At 48.3% G+C, this 25,144-nt stretch overlaps 1 protein-coding gene across 3 annotated transcripts in view; it reads right to left on the bottom strand.

The window, feature by feature from the left end:
• Nucleotides 1-24,155, bottom strand: part of Usp32 (Ubiquitin specific protease 32) — a 74,608-nt gene extending 50,453 nt beyond the window's left edge. For all 3 annotated transcript variants that reach the window (XM_069311258.1, XM_069311259.1, XM_069311260.1), the window contains exons 1-10: nucleotides 23,960-24,155; nucleotides 21,971-22,098; nucleotides 19,419-19,524; nucleotides 19,117-19,238; nucleotides 18,155-18,314; nucleotides 17,544-17,725; nucleotides 4,212-4,383; nucleotides 3,529-3,692; nucleotides 1,041-1,208; nucleotides 757-899 (exon numbers count right to left, since the gene is read on the bottom strand). In XM_069311258.1, coding sequence (XP_069167359.1) covers nucleotides 757-899; nucleotides 1,041-1,208; nucleotides 3,529-3,692; nucleotides 4,212-4,383; nucleotides 17,544-17,725; nucleotides 18,155-18,314; nucleotides 19,117-19,238; nucleotides 19,419-19,524; nucleotides 21,971-22,098; nucleotides 23,960-24,017 — 1,403 coding nt within the window. In that variant the 5' untranslated portion in view covers nucleotides 24,018-24,155. The remainder of the gene's footprint in view (nucleotides 1-756; nucleotides 900-1,040; nucleotides 1,209-3,528; nucleotides 3,693-4,211; nucleotides 4,384-17,543; nucleotides 17,726-18,154; nucleotides 18,315-19,116; nucleotides 19,239-19,418; nucleotides 19,525-21,970; nucleotides 22,099-23,959) is intronic.
• Nucleotides 24,156-25,144: the final 989 nt, after the last annotated feature.

Here is a 25,144-nt window from a genome sequence, read left to right as displayed (position 1 = left end):
GTGACCCTAGGTGCATGCAGCCAAAGTACTCTTGTGTTACTTCTGGCTCTCAAACCACCAACACAGAAGAGCAATACCACTGTGCAGCACTACTCACAAGAATGGAGCCAGAGTCGATCGACCATCACCAACACAACAGCCTTCTAAACTGAAGTGGAGTAGCCAGCGCGGAGGTCTGGGGACCCCCAGTCCCCCTCTTGGGAAGGGTGGAGTTGTACAGACGAGCACACGGTGAATGTGGAGGTGTCATGTTTGTTTGCTTGTTTTCGATTGGGAAGTTCTGTTTGCTAGTTCAGCTTTCGGTTTTCAATTTTTTAGCCAACTGTAGTTTTGGAATTCCTATTTTTCTGGGTTCCTGACCTGGTAGATGGCAGACATAGACTGCTTCCAATTACATGGGGGTGGTGTCTATAGGCCATTGCTCCTCGTGTCTCATCTGAGGGGGGGGGGGGCCCATGAGGGGGGGGCCATGAGGGAGGGGGGGCATGAGGGGGGGGGGGGCATGAGGGGGAGGGCATGAGGGGGAGGGCATGAGGGGGGGGCATGAGGGGGGGCATGAGGGGGGGCATGAGGGGGGGCATGAGGGGGGGGGGCATGAGGGGGGGGCATGAGGGGGGGCATGAGGGGGGGGCATGAGGGGGGCCATCGATAGACTGTTGCCACGGTCTAATATATGAACTTCGGATCCGGGAGCCGAAGGGGCTCTTCACAGAAAACATTAGTAAATATCTAATCATAATAAAAATAAACACTTACTTGCTTGCATCAGAAGCAACAGTTCCCTCTGAATTTGCAGATTTTTTCTGTAGCTTGGTACGTTTGAGAGAGCCACACTGAGAACTAGCAGGTGAACTGCTGTGTGATGATGGACTAAGAGAACTGCTATCTGATCCAGGCGACTGAGGTACAATACAAGTACTAAAGTAAGATCATTTATAACATACTGCACAAATTTTTTGTATAACACAACATAAAAAATATATTAATTCAAATATGTTTTACAAGATGAAAACAGACATAAATGATATAATTGATCTCACCTGATGGTTAACATATTCCAGCCAAAGATTCCACCATTCCATATTAATGATGTACCAAAACTGCCCGATGGTAAGAGTCTTAGTTTCTGCTCTCCGCAACCAACCAACAACAATCTCTCCTTCTTCTGTACGACTACTAGGCTTTAAACCAAGCACAATATGGCACACCTGAGAAATTAACAGATACTTTTACACACATTATATAGAAATACTTAATTTCCTAAAGCGGCCACCATAGGGGCAAAACCATCAAATACTTTATAGCAAACAGGATATATAGCTGCTTCTTTTTTTTGTAAGAGATATTCCTGTGCGGGACCTAAGCCTCTGGCTGGCCCACTAAGTGTTACTTGTTTCTTGTTTCTGTTTTACTCAGGCGGAGTATGAGTATTTATGACTCATATGTTCGCCTCAGTAAGATTATGCCCAATGTGTTTAACAACTTTTGCTCTATTGAATCTTAGTTGAAATCTTATTGGGTTTGTAACTCTGCACTGTGTTCGATAATGTCCAGGCTTTAAAGTGGACTAATTTGGCACTGTTTTAATATTATCTTGAGCCAATGAATTCTATAAAGAAAGGGGATCAGAAAATATACAAAAATTAATACTGTACAACACTGCATTTGTTGTTCAAATTTTAAACTAATGTTCTATAAGTAAAGTAGCAGCATTAAATGTAATGAAATGTTATTTTCAAGAATGGCAATTGGCTCGCACACCACCAACACAAAGTAACAACACTGCTAAGCAGCACTGCGCAAAGAGTGGAGCCAGAGTTGACAACCGTCACCAACACAACAGCCTTCTGAAATGAGGAGAGTAGCCGGCGTGGAGGTCTGGGACCCCCTGCTCCCCTCCCGAGGAAGGAGGGGTTGCATAGACGGATGTGTAGTGTTTGTGGTGACGTCATGCTTGCTAGTTCGGCTGTTGGTTTGCAATTTTTGACCAGTAGTAGTTTGTTTTGGAATTCCTACCTTTCTGGGTGCCTGGCCTGGTAGATGGCAGACAAAGACTGCTTCCAATTACATGGGGGGTCTTTAGGCCACTGCTTTTCGTGCCTTCCTTGAGGGGGCCAAGTTCTGGCGCTGGTCCCCGGTAGGCCTAGAACTCCATCGATTGACTGTTGCCATGGTCTAATATATACACATCAGCCCGGTACAGCTCCGAGGAGCCGAAGGGGCTCTCCACAGAAAAAATTTAGATGTTACAATGATTCAATTTATTCTCTCTCTCTCGTATGTTTTGCCTGCATACCACTAGGTATGCAGGAAGGCTTGTGGCTTACTGCTTGTTTTTCTCATTAAAAACCTGTCTGGCAACACTTTTTTTTACATACGTTGTAACACTTGTCTGAAGTGAGACATCACATTGTCTCACCGTAAATGATCTCTTGGTTTTCCTTTATCATCATCCTCACAAATATTTCCTTAAGTTGAACTTTACCACTGACTTTCTTGGGACCCTGGCATCATATAAAATAAGAACTTTTATCTTAAAAAAAAAAGTAGGCAAACAATGAAATTCTCCACAAAGAATTCAAGCACGGCTGCAGTCATCACTTCACAGGATAGAATTGTAAACATACTGAGAGTGCCTCACCCCCACACCCCCAGCACCACGAGCTCGTTTGACCCATACACGTATGAACAGACGTCGTCTTCCAAGTAAACCGTCATACACCAATTCAAATTTTACAATGAATTTGACGTCTTGTACCAAAAAATTCGTACTCTAGGGCAGTTATCAACCGAGGTTCCACTATATATAGTGAGGTGAAGTGAGGTGAACTACAATGAATATTTAACTATATTCTACCCACTTCAAGACCCGAACCAAGAAAGAAGCAGCAAGATAAAGTATGGGCCAATAGACCTTCTGCAGTTACTTTCATTCTTATGTTTTCATACCCAATTTACACCCACCTCACCCAAAACATTTGTGACATATCACCTCACCCAAAATGAATATAAGCATGATATATTTTATGTGTAAACCAGTCTTTGAAAATGTAAGAGGCCCCTGACAAAACGCTTTTAGGCGTCAGACCAAAAATAATAAATGTAACAAATTAATTTTGGAGAGTTAATTTTTCAATTACCGTCGACAGTGAAGAAAAACGTAAGAAATATTGAGAAGATTTGTGTTAGAATTATTAATCTTACCCTTTCGGTCATATTCAACGACATATGCTTACAAGACTGCTATCAAAATATACTAATATATATAAATATATATATTACACCTGATGCCTCTCTTTACCTAGCAGTAAAGAGATAGCTGATAGTCAACTGACCTGGACTGCATTATGGAAAATGGACAGTTGTTACCGAGGAAGCAACCTTAATAAGTCTAGCAGGTCTCTTGTCCCTGACATCAGAAAACCAAACCAAATACATGTATGCAAGCATGTATATGAATGGAAGGAATTTTGTTCTTTTAATACTGAGAAAATAATAAAATAACTGGGATATCCAGATAAAACTAACCTGGAATATAATATCCAGTAAAGCTGTAGAAAGTGGATTGTGCAGTGTCCACATGAGATACTCCTCTTGTGTGACAAATCCTGAATTATTGGGATCATGGTTTTCTAGCAACTCTCTTACTAGTCTCTGGACACTGTCTGGGGAAACACCCACACAGATATCATCTGTTAAAGACAAGAGCTATTGTTATGAGAGCCTCACATGTACATATCTACATGAGAAAATCGGTATAATAATAATAATAATAATAATAATAATAATAATAATAATAATAATAATAAAAATAATAAAAATTATATTAATAAATATATATATATATTTTGTTTTCATGATTAAAATTGACGGACAGTTTTACAAGAGTGCTACTGCACCGTGCAGATCATTAGAGGGGGCCGGGTTGTGGCTCATGGTCCCTGGTAGACCTAAAACAACACCACAACTGATGCAGTGTTTACCACTAGATCAGCATTAGTGAGCAACAAGGGGCTCCACCCAGAGAGGCACATGTAGCACATCAGAGAAAACATGATAAAATATGGAAGTGAATGCAGGAAATGGAGTTGTGTTAAATTATGATTATCATGCCAATGGCTTGTCTTAGTTTTATTTAGTTTTACAATATCAGGTTAATGTTCCATATCATTTCACTGAAATGGAAGCATATAAAACACTCCTGAACATACCTGAATCATCATCTTGTTCTTCGTCTCTTAAGAGTAGCAGAGCCTGCATCATAGCTGTTAATTCATCTTTTGAAAGATGCCCATCTCTATCTCTATCAAAGATTTTAAAACAAAATTTTTGTCTTTCTGTTTGTGGGCCCCGGCATGCAGCAGATATTCCACAGGCCATTTCCTGCAAAAAAATACAAATTAATTGTCTACAAAAGCATTAAATTATATCTTAACACATAATGCATTCAAAGCTATAAAACAAATGCATAACATTTATTTCGTCCCATAATGTTAGTGAATGTGTATGTATGCACTCATTCAACTGTCTTTGAGAGAAGCAAGGTCCTGCTTTTGTACCCTGCCCCTATCCTTTAGACTATTAAGTACATCATATACTGTATAAGAGTACACAGAATCCCACTGTGACAGACAACAATTGATACTTATCACTGTAGTAAATTAAGAGAATCAAGATCTGCCAGAAGGCTAACAATGACAAACATTACACACTCTAGGATCAAAACACTTCTAATCCCAACACTCAGAATGGAGGAAACAGGAATAACCAGCAGCGTCCAAAACACCCAAAAAACCAGCGTTGAATGTAATGAAACGCCATTTTCTGGGCGAGTCCCGGAGGCTCCCCGGAGCTATCCCAGGCTGATATGCTAATGTCAGACTTTGGCATCAGTCATGTGTATGGAGTTCTTAGGCCTACCGGGGACCACGGCCAGAACCGGGCCCCCTCAGAGAGGCAAGGGGAGCAATGGCCTATAGAAGCCCCCGTGTAGTTGGAAGCATTCTATGTCTGCCATTGACCGGAACAGACACCCAGAAAGGTAAGCGCCCCAAAACAAACCCCTATTCTGGTTAAAATTGCTACCAAAAACCGAACTAGTGGATAGAACTCCCCAACCGAAAACAAGCAAACTAGTGTGACGTTACACACTGCCGCGCCGCTGTCTGCGCAGCTCCCCCCTCCCCGGGAGGGGGAAGGGGGAGCCCCAGACCCCCCGTGCCGGCTACCCACACCTCAGTTCTTGAGGCTGGATGTCAAAAACGCGAAAAACCGCCGACCGGAGGGAGGGAGGGATGCCGGGGAGCCTCCGGGACTCACCCAGAAAATGGCGTTTCATTACATTCAACGCTGGTTTTCTGGGGGGAGCCCCGTCGGCTCCCCGGAGCTAACTACCCACAGATAGAAAAAGAGGGACTTACCCGGGAGGCGGTCGTCGCTCACCCCTCAACTCGAAGCCGAGACAACTGGCTGCAACCGCCGACCCAAAGCAACACAGGCCCGACGAGGCCCAGGGACATTCACAAGGTAACGAGCAGCCAGGACCCTGTTCGACCGCCAAAATCCCCGCGCCCGAATATCAGACCAAGACATATCCCCAAAGACGGCGGCAAGAGCCGCGAACTTACGAACGTCATGGGCACGGGGATAGACCGCAGGCTGGCTGGACCTAATAACCCTGCGGACGACCTGAGAGACCCGAACCCGTGAATAGGGAAGAAGGGAAACCGGATCAACCCACAGCGCGTCCCCGGACACAGAAGCTGTGGCGCGCAAATAACGGCGAAGCGCCGCAACCGGACACAAAACATGATGCACCCCCGGCCTGACCAACCAAGCATCAACCACCCATGGACCCCTCCGGAACGCAGCAGTTTCATTCTTCGCCAGAAAAGAAGGAGACGGCTGCAAACGAACAAAACTATCACCACGACCAAAAGAGCAGAAACCCCTGCGCCGGAGGAGAGCATGAAGCTCCCCTACCCGACCCCCAGAGGCCAAAGCCAACAAGAAAAGTGTCTTGGAAAAACAATCCTGGACCGAAGGGGCCACAACGAAACGAGGAGATGAAAGGAAAGCGAGCACTCTGTCCAAAGACCAGGACGGCTCAGGCGACGCATGAGCAGGCCGGAGGTGAAACAATGCACGAGACAGCTTGCGAAACGGCGCAGACGTAACATCGATACCGAAAGCAAGCTGAAGCGGCTCCGCCAGCGCCGCACGATACGAAGCGACAGTTTTAGGCATAAGATGACGGTCCTGAAACAACCACGAGAGGAAGGACAAGACCACCCGAACAGACAAGGAGCTAACACGACGAAGACGCAAAAAGAAACGGAAGGACTGCCAGGAAACTTCATACTGCCGCCGAGAAGAAGCCCTCAGGTGGGACACCAACAAGGAGGCCACCTGATCACCATAGAGATGATGATAGACTCGAGTCAAAAAAACCATACGCGAAGACTCGAGGAGAAGATCGAACCAGCAACGTGACGTACCGGCCCGATCTGCTGAAAGAGGCGGAGCCGCGGGAAAACCCTCGGGTTCGGACACCGAGCAACCAGCGCCTGAAACCAAGGCTGGGCCGGCCACCAAGGGGCCAGAAGGACAACTCTCCCCCGGTAAGTCTCTAAGCGAGTCAGGACCTGGAGCAACAGCCGAACCGGGGGAAAGAGGTACAGGAACCCCCACCTCGACCAGTCTAGCCGAAAGGCATCGACCCCGACGGCCTCGCAATCGGGGAAGGGCGCCGCATAAACGGGAAGACGCCGCGACCACGCCGACGCGAAGAGGTCCACGTCGGGGCGCCCGAACGTCTGGCAAAGCCAACGGAAGGACTCGTCGTCGACCGTCCACTCCGTGGAGAGGGGAACGAAGCGAGACAGGGCGTCGGCCAAGACGTTGGACACGCCCCGTACGTGAACCGCCAGGAGAGCCAAACCCCGAGAACTCAGCAGACGAGTCACCCGAAGCGACCAACCCCAAAGAGACAAGGACCGCATCGAACCCCCGCAGTTCAGGCAATGAACCACCTGAGAGCAGTCCGAATGGAGCCGAATCGTCGATCCGCGGGCCACCCGAATCCTCCCCAGAGCAAACCACACCGCCACGAACTCCCGCACCGTACTGTGAGCTCGACAGAAGGACGGATCCCAATGCCCCTGGCCGGCCTGGTGAGCACTGGTCACAAAACCCCAGCCGAGAGACAACGCATCCGTGTACACATCGAGCGAGGGCTCGGATAGGCGCCAAGGCACTGAACCCCGAAAAACCCGAAGAGGAAGCCAGTGACGCAGCAACCGACGCAAGGCCCCCGGGGGTCGAACTCTGCGATCGCGAGAGAGGCGGAAGGGGGAACCCCGAAGGAACCAGAACAGCCGGCGAAGCCAAACCCGACCCGGCGGGTAGACCACCATCGCGAAGTTCAGGCTCCCGCACAGCCCCTCGAGCAACCGCCGGGTGACCCGAGGGCCCTCCAGAAACAGATGAAGGCGGGACCGCAGCCGCAGGAGAGACTCGGGAGGGAGAGACAAGGAGGCGGTTCGAGAGTCCCACACGAGACCCAGCCAAGTCCGAACCTGAGAGGGAACCAGATGGGACTTCCTCCAGTTCACCAAGAACCCGAACTCGGCGAGCTGGGAAAGAACCAAATCCCTGGCTAGCAAGCAAGCTGACTGGCTGGGAGCCCAAACCAGCCAGTCGTCGAGGTAGGCCAACACCCGAACACCTAGGAGACGCAAACGAGCCACCACAACCCGTGTAAGGCGCATGAATACGCGAGGTGCCAGGTTCAACCCGAACGGGAGACAACGAAAGCAGTAACTCAGACGCCCCACAACAAAACCGAGCCAGTCCCTGAACCGCGGATGAATTGGGACATGCCAATAAGCGTCCCGGAGGTCCAGGGACACCATCCAAGCTCCCGGCTCCAAGAGGAGCCGAACCTGAGACAGCGTATTCATCCGAAAGGAGGGGCATTGAACCGAGGGGTTCAGACGGGACAAGTCCAGAATGAACCGCAGGTCCGCGCAGTCCCGTTTCGGAACCGGAAACAGACGGGAAACCCATCTGAGGGACGACGTCGTTTCGACGACGCCCAAGCGTACCCACTCCAAGACGACTCGACAGAGCGCAGGGGAAGAAACCTGCCCTGCCAGCCCCGACCCCCCAAAGGGGGGAGGGGCCACCCAACGCCACCGCAGGCCGCGAGACACGACCCGAAAGGCCCACGAATCGTGGGACCAGGCGCGGGCGAACAGCGCAAGCCGCCCCCCCATCGCCCCGTCAAGGGGGCAAACTGCGAAAGGGCCGGCGACCCTTACGAGACCCAGAACCCCGCACAGCGCGAACACCGCGCCGACCAGACGAGGGAGGGTCCGCAGGAGGAGCCAACCCCAAACCTGACACCAGAGGCCTACCACGACGAGAGGAACCCCGAGCCCTGGCACGACCTTTCCGGGAAGACCCACCCCGGGACCCCCGGAAAACCAATAAGTCACACATCGGACGACAAGCCGCCGACGCAGCCTGAATAAACTGCGCCACGGCCGACTCCCCAAACAGGAGAGGACAAAAAGGTGAAGAATGCCTAAGAGCCAGAGCCCAAGCAGATTCCACAGAGGAACCCAGCACCGCCTGCCGACACGCGAGACGGGAAGCATAGAACAGGGAAACCGCATCCCGCAAAATCGGCGTGAACAGCTTCAACAAGGCAGCCGATGAACGCGCAGCCGAGGACAAGGTGCCGGACCCCGGGACAGACCCAAGCATCCCCACATCCTCCACGAGCCAATCCGAAGACAGCTCCAGGAGGGAAAAGAACCGCAAGGCCGAACACAAAAGGCCCCGGGCGCGCAAGTCCTCCGCCACGAGCACCGCCGAAAGGGAGGGAACCTGCACATGGAGCTGAATAACGCCCACATCGCGGGGAAGGGCAGGGGCAAACAAGCACTCATTCAGGTACTCAAGTTCACCCCCCAGGAAAACCTGAAGCACCGTGGAAGCTTCCCGCCACTCCAGCGTGCGGGAACAACAGAAGGAATGCCAGGAATCCAGACCAAACAAGGGGCAGTCTGCTAGCCAAGACGACTCCGGAACCTCGTAACGGAGCCAGAAAGGGAACGAAGTCCCAAACCTGAACGTGGACGGATCCATTTCCGAGGCATAATCCGGGTCACGCAGGAGGTAAGCTGCAAAGGCCGCTCGCACCACACCAGGTTGGATGCGATAAGCCGAAAACCTCCGGAAGGACGGAACCGACGTACCCGGGGGAACACGGAACCGAACCCGGGGAGGGGCCGACACCAAATCCAACTCGTACGGAGAGGGGGAAAAAGAAAACCCCACTCCTTGTAACAAAAAGCCACGCTCAATGGGAAGAAAAACCCAGGCGGGGTCCAGCGGGGCCCAAGGCCCCCAAGTCAGCCCCTCCCCAGCCTCGAGGTCCTTCACCACAGGACCCGAGGCCGAGTCCTCTCCCCAAGCCCCGACCCCACAAGACAAGGACGGAGCAGCCGGAAAAGCTGGAGGAAGGGGGGCCCACTGGTCAGACCCTGAAGCTTCGGCTGGGAGACAAGACTCGAATACCTCTGCCGCCCCCCCGGAAGGGGCAACCCCCGAAGCAGCCCGAGTCTCGAGATCAAGTAACCCCTGCTCCGACCCCGAAACCCTCAGACGCTTCGGGGCCGGAAGCAGGGGCGGGGGACCAGAACGAACAGAAGGGGAAGGACGAGGAGGTGCGGACTGAACCAGGATAGAAGCGACCCCCACCCCCAAGTCCGGGTCTCGAAAAGCAAAGCGGGGCAGCGCCGGGGCATCCGGGGAAGCAACCAACCGAGCACGTTGCAACAGACGAAACCTAGACTGCAACGCACGTGCCGCCCGTACCCGAATAGAATCATCAGAGGATTGGGTAAATTGAGTCACAAGCAAGCAGCAACACTCACAGGACTCAGGGTCGAAAGTATCACCGACCCAACAGGCAGCGTGGCAGAGGCAAAAACAATGAGGGTCACCCTGAGACAAGGGGACCGAGCAACCCTCAAACTCGCACACAGCGAGCGGGGACTCCGGGGTCACATCCATCGGACCCACGTGCCCCCTAGGGGATTCCCAGGGTCCTGAGCGTTTACTTTAAGAGGACTCGCGCTCACGTAGTCCCAGGCAGGGTGCTGCAAACCGGCGCCCAAAACTACCAAGCAAACTTCTAAAGCTGAACCCCAGGGACGTGTACACTCACGGGGACCTAGCAGGGGGCGCCACCGAGGAGAACAGTGGAAGGGCAAAAACAAACTGAATAAAATGACAGAACCCCCTACCAGGCAAAAAGAAAAAGAAAAAACAAAACCCCGCAAGAGGACAGCGAACCCCAAGGAACAGAGCCGGCTGCGATGTCGGGAAATACAAGCTGAGCAGCACCCTGCGCCCCTACCAGTGCAAACTGCCTCTTACCTGCCGGTAACAAGGGAGAACAGAAACACCCAAGAGCCCAACAGGCGGCCGAAAAAACGAAAGGTAAAACGGACCAGCAGAGGCAGACCCCGAGGAGCCTGTGGAAGGTGGCCCCAAGCCCCAAGGGCAGTACTTACAGGACACCTAGGGAAGGCAGCCCTAGGCGCATGCAGCCCGAGTACTGAAGATAACTCCTGGCTCTCGCACCCACAAAACTAACACCACACGCAAAGCACAGTGCAGTAGCGACACCGGAGCCAGAGCACACGACCATCGCCTATAGCATCAGCCTCAAGAACCGAGGTGTGGGTAGCCGGCGCGGGGGGTCTGGGGCTCCCCCTTCCCCCTCCCGGGGAGGGGGGAGCTGCGCAGACAGCGGCGCGGCAGTGTGTGACGTCACACTAGTTTGCTTGTTTTCGGTTGGGGAGATCTATCCACTAGTTCGGTTTTTGGTAGCAATTTTAACCAGAATAGGGGTTTGTTTTGGGGCGCTTACCTTTCTGGGTGCCTGTTCCGGTCGATGGCAGACATAGAATGCTTCCAACTACACGGGGGCTTCTATAGGCCATTGCTCCCCTTGCCTCTCTGAGGGGGCCCGGTTCTGGCCGTGGTCCCCGGTAGGCCTAAGAACTCCATACACATGACTGATGCCAAAGTCTGACATTAGCATATCAGCCTGGGATAGCTCCGGGGAGCCGACGGGGCTCCCCCCAGAAAAGCATTCTTCAAAATTGCAAGGAGCAAAACCCAGCTCTGAATTGAGTGAGAAATATATGACAAACTGACCAACAGAGAAATGAGGTAAACAAATATCTCAGATGCAAAGGGAACATTTTTTGACTAATTAAACATGTGACCACAACAAAACAGTGACAAGAGGTGTTCAAACAGGCAGATAAGAATTACTTAACAATACCCAAAGTGTAACACATAGAAGTCAGGGGCCAGGGGGATCACATAGTTTTGGTCACCTAGCCAGTCTGCTCCTACATCCAGGAATGCCAGGAAACTCCAACTACCTAAGTATTGTAGACAGTTTGATGACTGAGTAGTGCCCCAGGTAACATAAATGTATACGGAATTTTAAAATTAACTGAGATAAAACAAATACTGTGTGAAAAAACCAGCGTTGAATGTAATGAAACGCCATTTTCTGGGTGAGACCCGGAGGCTCCCCGGAGCTTTACCGGCTGATATGCTAATGTCAGACTTTGGCATCAGTCATGTGTATGGAGTTCTAGGGCCTACCGGGGACCACGAGCCAGAACCTGGCCCCCTCAGAGAGGCAAGGGGAGCAATGGCCTATAGAAACCCCCGTGTGGTTGGAAGCATTCTATGTCTGCCATCGACCTGGTCAAGCATGCAGAAAGGTAAGCATTCCAAAACAAACCCCTATTCTGGTGAAAATTGCTACCTAAGCCGAACTAGTGGATAGAACTCTTCAACAGAAAACAAGGAAACTAGTATGACGTCATACGTCACCGCGCCGCTGTCTGCGCAGCGCCCCCCGCCCCGGGAGGGGGAAGGGGGAGCCCCAGACCTCCCACGCCGGCTATCCACCCATCAGTTCTGAGGCTGGATGTCAAAACACGCGAAAAACGCCGACCGGAGGGAGGGAGGGTTGCCGGGGAGCCTCCGGGTCTCACCCAGAAAATGGCGTTTCATTACATTCAACGCTGGTTTTCTGGGGGGAGCCCCGTCGGCTCCCCGGAGCTAACTACCCACAGAGGAAGGTCTAAAGGGACAAAACCGGGAGGCGGACACCACGCACCCCCCCAAGGAGGCGAGACAACCGGCAGCAAACGCCAACCCAAGGCGCCACAGCCCCGAAAATCCCGGGAACAACACGAGAACCACGAGCAGCAAGGCCCCTGCACGAACACCAAAAATCCATGCCTGAAGACTGCAAGGCCACGTCGCCCAGACGGCAGCGAGAGCAGCGAAGCCACGAACGCCACAGGCATGAGGGAAGAACACAGGCAGCTTAGCCGCAAGAACACGGCTGACCACCCGGGACACTAGCACCCGCGAACCGGGAAGAACAGAACCGGATCAACGCAAAACGCGCTCCGGACCCAAACGCCGTGGCACGCAAACAACAGCGGAGGGCCGCCACTGAACACAAAAACGACACACCCCCGGCCCGACCAACGAAGCACCAACAAACCCTGGACCCCTCCAGAATGCAGCAGCCCCACCCCGCGCCAGAAAAGATGGAGACTGCTGCCATCAAACAACCAAAACGCTAAAACCGAAGGAGCAAGAAAACTCAGCGACTCGACCCCCAGAGGCAAAGGCCCAAAGGAAAGAGCCGACGAAAAAACACACCGGAACCGAAGGGGCACTACCAACCGAGGAGAAGACAGAGCACGCTGACCAGAGACCAGGATGGTGCAAGCGGCGCACGAACAGGCCGGAGGTGAAACGACGCACAAGACAGCTGACTAATGGTGCAGAAGCAACACCAAGACCGAAAGCAAGCTGAAGCGGCTCCGCCTGCGCCGCACGAAAAGAGGCGACAGCATGTGGCAAGACGACGGCCCCCAACCCCCACTAGAAAACCAAGCCGAGAGTAAACCAAGCGAACAAGAGTAACCACCTAAGAAGGGACAGGAAAAGGAAGGACCGCCAAAATACCCCATACTGCCGCCAAGAGAAGCTTGCAGGTGGAACACCTACCACAAAGCCACCCGACCACCAACCGGAGGCGAGACCACGAGGCAGAACATAAGCAGCCCCGACAAGGCCCCCCGAGCCCAGGAAAAGGCGGAGCCGCGAGAAGATCTCGGGCGCGACCACCGAAACCCAGGCGGCACAAGGAGATGGAACGTCTGCCGAACAGAAAAACTCCCCAAAGCATGCAAGCCCGCCAGGAGTTCAGAAACGACGGGTCCGACGCGAGACATCGCAAGAACCCCCAAAAAAAAAAAAAAAAAAAAAACCGGCAGGGCAAGCTAGGAAAACCAAAGAAGGCGGAAGGGTTGCCGCCAGAACAGGACCCGAACCAAGGGGTACGAACAACTGCAATAGACCGAGACAAAGAAGCACATCACAGGACACAGGCTGACCAACGCCTAAGAACACACGCAGAACATCCCTGCTGCAGAGGAGGCAGGAAGAAAGAGCAGAAGCACAAAAACCCCAGGAGAACAACCAGGGGTGGACAATCAGGCAGGGACAAAAACCCCACGCAATCCCCAGGCACAAAACGGCAGCAAAGTGCCACTCCACAACCGGACACAGGGACAAGGACACGCCACCGTGAAACACGGTACCAATGCACACGTGCAGCAGCAGCAACAGGCACCACTGCAACATGTAAATAGCAACTCCCCTCTGCAAAGGCAGAGAACGGAGGAGGCAGACCCCAGACAGGTCCAACGGAGACATGACAAAACCCTGCAGGCCCAGAAACCTGCACCAGGTGACCGACGGCGGAGAAACCCCGCTCGATACCTGCTGGATGAGGTACTGGGAGCTCTTTTACACCTGAAGCCCGGCCCAAGGTCAGGCCAGACCAGCCAGAGGATGGCTCACCAGGCAGCTGCTAGGAGCAGTCCACCGGCCCACATACCCCCACAACCAGGATGGGCCGGAACTGCCATACGAAAACAGTCCAGACCGCCCTGGAAGTCCACGGACGAACCAGCAAGAAGGCTTATGCTCGCAAGTAGGTCGTGTAACAAGCACAGACCACTGATGGTAATACAGTGTTCCCCAAAAGTGCCAACAGCACCACTGCACTCCACTGGTACTATCCCGCAAGTTCTACCAGATAGGCGGGACCCAAGAGCCAGAGCTCAAATCCTGCAAGCACAGCCAGGAGCCTTACCAGGTGAGTACAGAACCAACCCTACAACCCCCACACCTCACAACATTAAAAAAGGAGGGTCCCCTGAATGACTCCAGCATGGGTTGGACATGCACATGAGGGGGACAGGAAGGGGTGATAAAGGGACAGTCACTGGTGTGCGAACGGTCTCAGTCGTACAAAAATATACCTAAATAAAGACAGGTATATAAACACCGCCGCATCCAGCGCCCGGCCAAAAGACGCCAGACCGCAGAAACTCACCTGGCGAATGGTGGCACGAACTTGACACGATTCAACCGTGCCCAGAAGAACTTGGGAGCACCGCCAGGTGAAGACGCCAGAGCCGGACCCTGCCGGACCCGCAGGAGAACAGGGAGAGGCGAAGGAGGCGGTCCACACCCATGACACAGGGAAAACCGCGGTGTCCTCCCCACAACTGGGAACCAGGACACCCCCGGCGCGAAGGGGCACATACCGCAGCCAGGGAGAAGAACGAGAGGCGAAGCACTGTAGCAAAAAAGGGCGCAAAACCCCAGCACTGAAACACCGCCCAGACCAAAACAAACTCCACGGCGCATGCGCATAACACGCTGGCCGAACCGCACACCCTCCCTGCGGGAAGGCGCCAGCCAGGACTACTGCACGAGAAAAGGAGCCAAAAGAGGAAGCAGGAACAATAAAACCGGCCAAAGAAGCAAAGAGCCCAAAAAGGAACCCAACCGGGCAACAAGCAGCCCAACCGGGTGACAAGCAGCCCAACCGGGCGACAAGCAGCCCAACCGGGCGACAAGCAGCCCAACCGGGCGACAAGCAGCCCAACCGGGCGACAACTAGCCCAACCGGCGACAAGTAGCCCAACCGGGCGACAAGTAGCTCAACAGGGCGACAAGTAGCCCAACAGGGCGACAAGTAGCCCAACAGGGCGACAAGTACGAGGAGCCGACAGACATTCCAATAATGCGGGAAGTAGCGAAAAACCTTCCCGTACCCTCGAGAACACAGAAGCCAACACTAGTCCCAAAGGCACACGAAGGCGCAGGCGCACCCGAGATCAGAAGACACGCAGAACCCCATCGAACGGGGAAACATGACAAAAACACCGTCCCAAAAAGGGGGGGGAGGAAACATCCACCCACAGGACGGAACCAACCGACTCAAAGGCCAAGGAACCGAGCCCGGGGAGGGGCCGACGTCCAACAGCACGTACGGCGAGCGGGGAGGAAAGACCCCACTCCGCGTAACCACAAGCCCCGCTTAGAGGGGGATAAAAACCCCCACGGGGTCTAACGGGGCCAAGGCCCCCCCAAGTCAGCCCCTCCCCAGCCCCGGGAACCTACACGACAGGCCCCGGGGCCGAGCCGTTCCCCCAAAGCCCCGGCCGTACCAGAAAACCGGGGCAGCCGTGAAAACACTAAGAAAGGGAGCCCACTGGCAGACTCATACAACACGGCTGGAGGAACAGGCCCAAATGCCCCCATCACTACCCCGGAAGGGGAATTCCCCAAGACTGCCCGAGTCTCAACACCACCAAAAACCCCGCCCCGAACCTACAGACGGTAAGGAACCAGATGCAGGCAGGAAGGGTGAACCAGGGGAAAGACAAGGGGGCGTGGATGGAACCGAAGCAACCAACACCCCCAAGTCCCAAAACGAACTACAACGGGGCAGCCCCGGGGCTCCCGGGGAGGAAACCACGAGAACGTTGCCACCACCAAGGCTCAAGTGCAACGCCCCTGCTGCCCGCACCCGCTTTGTTAGCACAACTGGGTAACCGAGCCACAACGAGCAACCAAACTCGCAGGACTCCGGGTCGAAGGTGTCACCGACCCCACAGGCAGCAGACGGAGGCAAAACAGAGAGTCACCCAGAGACAAAAGGTGAGAGCAACCCTCAAACTCGCTGGAAGCGAGGGGGGGACTCTGGGGTCACATCCATTGGACCCGCGCGCCCCCAGGGGTTTCCCAGGGTCCCGAGCGTTTACTTTAAGAGGACTCACGCTCAGGTAATCCCAGGCAGGGTACTGCTAACCGGCACCCAAAGCTACCAAACAACTTTCTAAGAGCTGAACCCCCGGGACGTGTACACTCACGGGGACCTAGCAGGGGTACTACCAGAAAATACTCAGAACACAAGGGACACAAGGGGCAAGAACGAAGACAGACCCCCCCACCAGGTAGATAAACAAAAAGAAAAAGAAAACCCCGCAAGAGGACAGCGTACCCAAGCGGAACAGAGCCGGCCGCTATGATTGGTAAAGACAAGCTGCAGAGTACCCCGCGCCCCACCAGTGCAAACACTGCCCCTTACTCTAAGGCGAACAAGGGAGACAGAACACCCGAGCACACAAAGAGCGGCCGAAAACCAAGCAGTAAACGGCCAAGCAGGGGCAGGACCCAAGGAACTTGTGGAAGGTGGCCCCAAGCCCCAAGGGCAGTACTTACAGGGCATCTAGGGAAGGGATCCCTAGGCGCATGCAGCCCGAGTACTGAAGAATCACTCCCGGCTCACGCACCACCTAGAAAACAGACACCACACTCTAGGTACAGTGCTGAAACAACCACTGGAGCCGGAGCACATAACCATTGCCTATAGCATCAGCCGAAGAACTGATGGGTGGATAGCCGGCGTGGGAGGTCTGGGGCTCCCCCTTCCCCCTCCCGGGGAGGGGGGAGCTGCGCAGACAGCGGCGCGGTGACGTATGACGTCATACTAGTTTCCTTGTTTTCTGTTGAAGAGTTCTATCCACTAGTTTGGCTTAGGTAGCAATTTTCACCAGAATAGGGGTTTGTTTTGGAATGCTTACCTTTCTGGATGCTTGACCCGGTCGATGGCAGACATAGAATGCTTCCAACCACACGGGGGTTTCTATAGGCCATTGCTCCCCTTGCCTCTCTGAGGGGGACAGGTTCTGGCTCGTGGTCCCCGGTAGGCCATAGAACTCCATACACATGACTGATGCCAAAGTCTGACATTAGCATATCAGCCGGTAAAGCTCCGGGGAGCCGACGGGGCTCCCCCCAGAAAAGCAAGTGAAAATTGGGAAAAAATCAACGTTGAATGTAATGAAACTCCATTTTCTGGCCGAGACCCGGAGGCTATCCGGAGCTATCTGGGCTGATATGAATAAATTAGATTGTGGCATCAGTCAAAACGAATGATGTAGCTGTAGCTGGATACAAAATTCCTGAGATAAAAATATCTACTTAAGATTTTGATAATTGAAAATATACAAATCTGTACTAAAATTTTCTGAACACCAAAACACTATTATAAATAGTACCTTGAAGTCTATGTGGTTGTCTCTGTTTTCATCAAAGGCATTGAATACTCCTTTTGCCAGCATTGGAGGAAGTGGAGGAGAAATCATGGGGACCAAAGTGTCTGGATCAAGTTTTCCTGTTGGTGAAGAGCCCTTCAAATACCAGTATCGTTTTTCAAGTTCCAAGATATCTGTCTCTTCCACTGCAATAATTACCAATAATTAGAGCAATATATTAAAAAAAGGAATATGTTTGCATTAATTACATATTTGAAAAGTTAACATTTGTCAGTCATTCTAGACTGGAGTTAGTTTTGTGCAGTGATTCTCTGTCACCCATTATGACCACACACACATGACTGAAGAACCCCTAAGATGCTTCTGCCAGAATATAGTTCTGCCTCACTATTCATAATTTCTGTCATATGACCAGCAAATCTTTAAGGAAACAAGCAAAGAGTAATAACTCAGAAAAACAGCTTAGAAATGACAAATCCATTTAAAATATCATAAATATTATAAGAAAAAATTAACAAGATTCCAAAACAATAAAAATTATGCGATCATGTTAAAGGAGAAAGAGTTTCTCAAGGTGTGTGAAGTGAGTGTAGAGAGAGGCATCTTGATCTTACAGTGGGTGACACCAGCTAGTGTTTGATAGAAGGTTGGAGTTTCTAGGTCGTTGGAGAGTGACACATGGCAAGGCTCAGCCAACAGCCAGCATGTCACTGTTGTGGCATCAGGGTGTATTAACAACCACTCTTTGAAATCTTCATAGGAAATGCGTTCACTCTGTGGCAAAATAACATTTAAAAATCAATTAGATTTACAATTACAATATACTGTAATTACAGATTTTGTACACTAAAATAACATCTATATTAAATAATACAACTAGATTTTTAACTTAACAAATATGCAATATGCAGGTTACTCTTAGGCAGTGTTTCACTTGCTCAATATTCTTCTAGATTTCACATATCTACAAATCAAATTCGAAAATTTGTTTTGCTATCTTCTCCATAATTTATTACCTTGTCTCACCCTTTTACACCATTCCTTCACTGCTTTTTTTAATATTATAAATCTGCACAAATGTAATCTTTTATCTTTATTAGAACAAGTGTTAAAATATTATTAAACATTTCCAGCTGTGCTTTTTTGTTTCACAGTTTACATTCATATATCTCACAAGGCTTTATTAATACTGCTTCTCATTACTACAGTATTTTATCATAATTATACATTTTTACTGCACTATTTGAATCCCCTCAAGCATATTTTTCCATGATTGGCTTTCTAATTTCTAATTTCCTCATTCCATAATTTCCTCATTTCCTTTCTAATTTCCTCATTCCAAACTAGTCATCCTCCATATGAGCTCTATTTCTTTTTCATTTTCCTTCCTACCACTTATCATTGTCTACTATTCCCCTTCTCTTTTCCAACATATAATAGATTTTCATTAGTTCTCCCCATTTTACTTTATTCTCCCTTCCTTAATTTTTCAAAGAATTGAAAGTCTAATACAGTACTATGTTGAATGGCTACAGCCTTTAATATTGTTTGCAAAGAAAATGTATTACTTTCTCACCTGACCAAAACACTTGTGCAGTATCTCTGGTGTGTAGCCCCCCTCTGTAGCTTGTAGCTGCCGGAGCATTTCACTTCTTATAACATGAGTTCCGGTTTCACTGGCATACACTCCATAAATAACTGAAAAAACCAGCGTTGAATGTAAGGAAACGCCATTTTCTGGGTTTGAATAATACAGTAATGTATATACTACACAAGAGCAGGAAAATTGTGCCGAAATTAAATTATTGAAAATTATTCAATTATGAAAGTGAACTATATGGCATTACAGTACTTCAGAAAACTCTGAACAAAACTCACATTTGATCTTTTCTTCTTTATTTCCACGTGTTAAGAGCACCAGGCTGCATAACAGATCCTTAAATGTAATACCCTTCGTTGTTCCTCCACATGCCAAAAATATCAGCTGTAATTGAAGATGAATATCCTTAGAAATTGCAGCACTACTGTAGACATGAAACACAGACTTCCATGACATTAATATTATAAAGGTTTGACTATATTTTACATGTAACTTAAAAAAACAAACAGGATCTCTATATATTTATTGTCATTATGTCTCACCAGCTACATACCGTAATTCACTTTTTATAAAACATCTTATTTTCCTTTTATTGCAAAACATTTAGCCAAAATAACTGAAAATAAGTTCTTTCCTGTGATGGTACTTTTCCAAGTCCTTAGTCAACCAAATATGGCTAAAGTACTTATTAAATACTCACCCAAACACTACTGAAGAGGTTTAACAAGTTATTTCATGAAAACTTGAGTTATAAATGTAACAATTGTATACAGTGGAACCTGGAGTGACGAGCGGCTTTATCTACGAGCATTTCGAGTAACGGACGAGCTACTTGCCAAAAATTTGTCTCTACTGACGAGCTTTCGCTCTATTAACGAGTAAGCCACATGGTGCTTCCTAGCGTTCTCGCTGGTTGTATGGTGCCCATATCTTAAGAAGCACATCAGCAAACTGGAAAAGGTGAAAAGACGTGCCACTAAGTGGCTCCCAGAACTGAACGACAAGAGCTACGAGGAGACGTTAGAAACATTAAATATGCCGAAACTAGAAGACAGAAGAAAAAAAATAGGCGATATGATCACTATGTACAAAATAGTAACAGGAATCGGTAAAATTGATAGTGAAGAATTCCCGAGACCTGGAACTTCAAGAACAAGAAGTCACAGATTTAAACTAACTAAACAAAGCTGCCGAAGAAATATAAGAAAATTCCCTTTCGCAAACTGAGTGGTAGACGGTTGGAACAAGTTAGGCGAGAAGGTGGTGGAGCCTAAAAGCATCAGTAATTTCAAAGCGTCATATGACAGAGTGCTGGGAAGACGGGACACCTCGAGCTGAGGTGTCACGTCAATATTGGATCAAGGTCAATGAAAATATCCCAACCTTATTTGCTTCTTGGCTTGGATGACTGCTAATTCATTTCATACATTTGTGGTAAGTTTAAGGCAGACAGTGCTATAATTTTGATGCAGAAATATGACATGCCACACCTGAATTATGTACAGTAATGTATATTCTCCATGAAAAACTATGAAAGTTAAGACTTATGGGTTATTAAAGTATGTATACATTTTTGACATCCTTTATAAGTTAGGTTGATGGAGGGGAACTAATTTTATTACTAATTAACACTTAATCACCTAATGTGATATAACCCCATCGTTGCATGTAATGAGATGCCTCTTTCTGGAGTAGCCTATGTGGCTTTCTGAAGGTATCTTACCATGATTACTCCATCTAAAACAATTCACATCAGTTACAGAAGTTGTTTGGCTTACTGACAACCAGAGCTAGAACCTAGCCCTCCTCACAGAAGCATAGGGAGAGAGTGACAATTCACCATCCCTCTGAAAAAAAGCCTCCAGTAAGAAAGTGAAGCTTTACAGACAACTAGAAGGTTCACAGAAAATGAAGGCTTGAAACTGCTAAACAATAAAGTAAACGATTCACACAACGAAGGATTCACTAACAAGTCAAAACTTGTTAGTATTTATCACCAGCACCAGGCTGCCCAGCCACAGCCAGCCCCCGACCAGCCAGTTCTGATGTACAATCCCTCAACGAACCTGAGAGGAAACAATGAATCAGGGAGCCACAGGGGCTCCTCCAGAAAGAGGGGTTTCATTAAGAGTCCAGAAGTACAGTCGAGGTTTGTTTTCGAACCACAATCGAGAATTCCGGGTTTGATTCCCGGGAGGGACAGAAATGGTTAGGCACGCTTCTTATCACCTAATGATCCTGTCCGCCTAGTAATAAATAAGTACCCAGGCACATAATGTATAGGTAAAAGGGTATAGGTACCCTTTTCTAGAATTTCCATACATTTTGAGATGTTCTTCTGAAGGAAGGGTCAAATTCACTCAGCATCTCAAGTATACCTAAATAGTTGCCATTTTTTGGTGACACAATAATCTGATTTTCTCCACGAAATGGCAAACCACTAGAGGCAAGAAAGCAAATTACAGAAACCACACGTGTCAACTCTTTATGCCAATATTGTTTTGCGTGAATTGTTTGTAGAGTTATTTGGCAGATTTGAGTTTTTATTTTCTGTGAACTTTCCAATTGTCTGTAAGGCTTTGCTGACTTTCTGGAGGCTTTTTGCAGTAGGGTTGTGAATTGTCACGTGCTCCCTGCACCTGTAACGGGGCCAGGTACTGGCTCTGGTGTCCAGTAGGCAAAACAGAACCTCCATGACTGATGTGACTTTTAGTGTGAAGTAATCTCAGCAAGATAGCTTCAGGGAGCCATTGGGTGCCCCATCCCCCCTGAAAAAGATAATAAAAATACATAAATAAAATACATGGATTGCAACATCAAATTTATTTACCTCTGCTAACTGTAAGGGAACTCCTTCTCCCAGAACTTCTCTAATGAAAGCCTGCTTAGTGATGGCTCCATTAAGCGTTGCAGTTCTTTTGTATGCATCTTTCAGGCGTGCAAATTCTGCATCACTGACTGGAAACAGGAAGAATTTTTAGAACTTGTATATCCCATTAACATTTTACTCAATATGCAAATATTCTAGAAAACTACTGAACAATAATTCTTGATTAACATTGATCTAAAAAGATTTTTTTAAATTAATATAAATATTAATAAATATAAATATATTTTTATAAATTTATATATTCATATAAATATAAATATTAATATTATCTACAGGTCTGCCTTGACAAAGTTTAAAATTTGCCAAAATTTAATGCTTTGTGGATAACAATTGCAAATTGCCTAAACATTATGCTACTATGCTCAATATGGGAAAAAATACTTAAACAGCACTTTTCAAATACAGAGGAACCTCGATACTCGAATGGCTCCCAACTCGAACAATTCAGTACTTAAAGCCTGTGTTTATGCTCGGTAGTCGACTGCTTGCTCAGCATTCAAACATAAACACGCGTAACGGATGAATCAGTTTGCCAGTAGCTGTCATTCAGTGCACAACACAGCTAAACTTCTCTAAACTTCATGTTTTCTTGGATATTTTTTATATTCTTAGCATAAAATAGTCACCATGGCACCTAAGAAAGTTAGTGATAAGAGCCAAATGAAAAGAAACTAAAATTTATTTTAATTAAAAAACAAAGGTCAATTTATAAGGTAAGAGAGTGAGATGAAATGATGAAATATAAGAATATTTAGTTATTTATTTATTTATTTACCCATACTTTAGCAGTCTCCGTGGTGTAGTGGTAAGACACTCGCCTGGCGTTCCGCGAGCGCTATGTCATGGGTTCGTATCCTGGCCGGGGAGGATTTACTGGGCGCAATTCCTTAACTGTAGCCTCTGTTTAACGCAACAGTAAAATGTGTACTTGGATGAAAAAACGATTCTTCGCGGCAGGGGATCGTATTCCAGGGACCATAGGATTAAGGACTTGCCCGAAACGCTACGCGTACTAGTGGCTGTACAAGAATGTAACAACTCTTGTATATATCTCAAAAAAAAAAAAAAAAAAAAAAATAAGGTTGAAGTACAGGAATAAGATTGACGTACAGGAATAAGGTTGAATTATATTAATAAAGAAAACTGCAGAAGGTCAAATGGCAAAAAGAGAACAAGATGAAATGGAGCCAGATAGTAACATAAGAGAAAGAAAGAAAAAAAAAGAGCCTAGAGGGGCTAAAGCTAAGGTAGATCATGTATGTTAAAATAGGATTGGACGGGGGGAAGGAATGGTGCCCAATCACTTGGATGGTCAGGGATTGAACGCCGACCTGCACGAAACGATATTGTCACTCTACCGTCCAGTCGAAGTGGCTGGATGGGACCTCTGGTTGTAAACTCGCTATTCTGACCACAGTATAAATATAAAATGTGATCTTGTACCCAAGTTATGGCTTGTGGTTACATATACTGGCCAGTGGTAAGCTCAAGTGTTGGGTTCTAAGTTCACGATTAAGTCGACTATATTTTATACTTTACTGCATAGGACTAAGGCATCATCCTAGGAGAATTAAGTGTTCTCTTCATATGGGTCTAAGGAGAAGCATATTACCTCAACACCACGGCCAGTCACAGTGTAATGTACCCCACAGGTGCAAATAATAATTAAATTATTATTATAACTAATCAGTGAACAAAAAATAAGGAGGAATTTGGTGCTCTAAAAAAATCCTACTTGTTGGATGATAATTTTATCGTCTAGTTTTCCGACAGTGGAGTTAATGATTATAAACTTATGAGTCCTAATTGGATGGTGGAAGTGCCTTTGTTATGAGAGCAGTTGTGGGTCACATGAGGCATGCTTGGCACTTTAATAAGTCCTGTGTGGCACTCCTTCATATCTGCTCACAACACTTGCACGGCTCTTACCTCTTTTTATTGCCTCCTCGTAGGAGAGAGAGATGGGTTTACTTTCTTTTCCACCCATTTCGACATTGCAGTAGCGTTGGGTATGAGTAGTGAGGCGTGAGGTGTTAAGGGAGAGTGCACATGACAGTATTACCCTGCGCAGTTACTCTCCTGATTACTTTCCCTGTTTACGTGAAGGCAGGAGACTGGCCCTCCCCGCCCCGCTCCCTACACCTTCACTAATACAACATTACTAATTGCCCGCCCTCTTTACCTACTACCCGTAGTAATAACATTTACCATTTTATATCACATTTATTAATCATTCCTTATAAACTTGATTCTCGGAAAACTGGACCCGTGAGATTGGGGTCACTATTTTTTATAAAATATCAGCTTTTGGTATAATTCCAGAGAATATAAATAGTAATATAAATTCTAAGATAATAATGGGACTAAATAATTAAATACAACTTCTATCTGCAATTTCTTAGTTATTAGTGTCAAAAGTTTTATTTCATGAAAATTGAAGGGACCACCAAGACTGACAAGTGTTGTCGAATCTTTTACCAATACCTGACGAGCTGCAATGTTTTGTTCTAGTCTATTTCCATAAACACACACATTGAAGGTAATAACATACACAATACAGTTGAAATAAATATAAAATTATAACATTACAAAATTAGAGTCTTGCACGCAACTTTAATATAAAAACAGCATAAATTACTGGGCGCCTCATGCTGGCACTCAACACAGCATCGTCTGCTACGATAGAATACAAGTCACATCGTACACATGACGATTGGAAACCTAACTTAAACTAGCTCAACCTAACCTAATCTTACCCAACCTAACTCAACCTAACCTAACCCAACCGAGTGAAATACAATCTAACCTAGGCTAATACAGACTAGCACATCTCAGCGACCGTCAGTATCATAGATACTGACGGTCGCCAGTATCGTAGATACTGGCGGTTGCTGTGCGAAAATGGGTAGGACCCATACTCCTTCAACACAAAATGGGTATGGGATGCATAATAAATGAACTAAACTAAAACCTCAGCACCTTTTATCTCCACTGCAGAGCCAATCTGCTGAAGATACTGCAAACCGACATGTCATTCTGAGCTTGCTCGGTCGTCAATCAAAAACGATTGTCTTCTTTGCTGGATCAATAGATATTCCTGAGTGTATGAAGTAA

Source organism: Procambarus clarkii, chromosome 69, assembly GCF_040958095.1.
Source record: "Procambarus clarkii isolate CNS0578487 chromosome 69, FALCON_Pclarkii_2.0, whole genome shotgun sequence".
Taxonomy (NCBI): domain Eukaryota; kingdom Metazoa; phylum Arthropoda; class Malacostraca; order Decapoda; family Cambaridae; genus Procambarus; species Procambarus clarkii.
The sequence above is the reverse complement of the archived record's forward strand: the minus strand, read 5'-3'. Positions and strand labels throughout refer to the sequence as shown.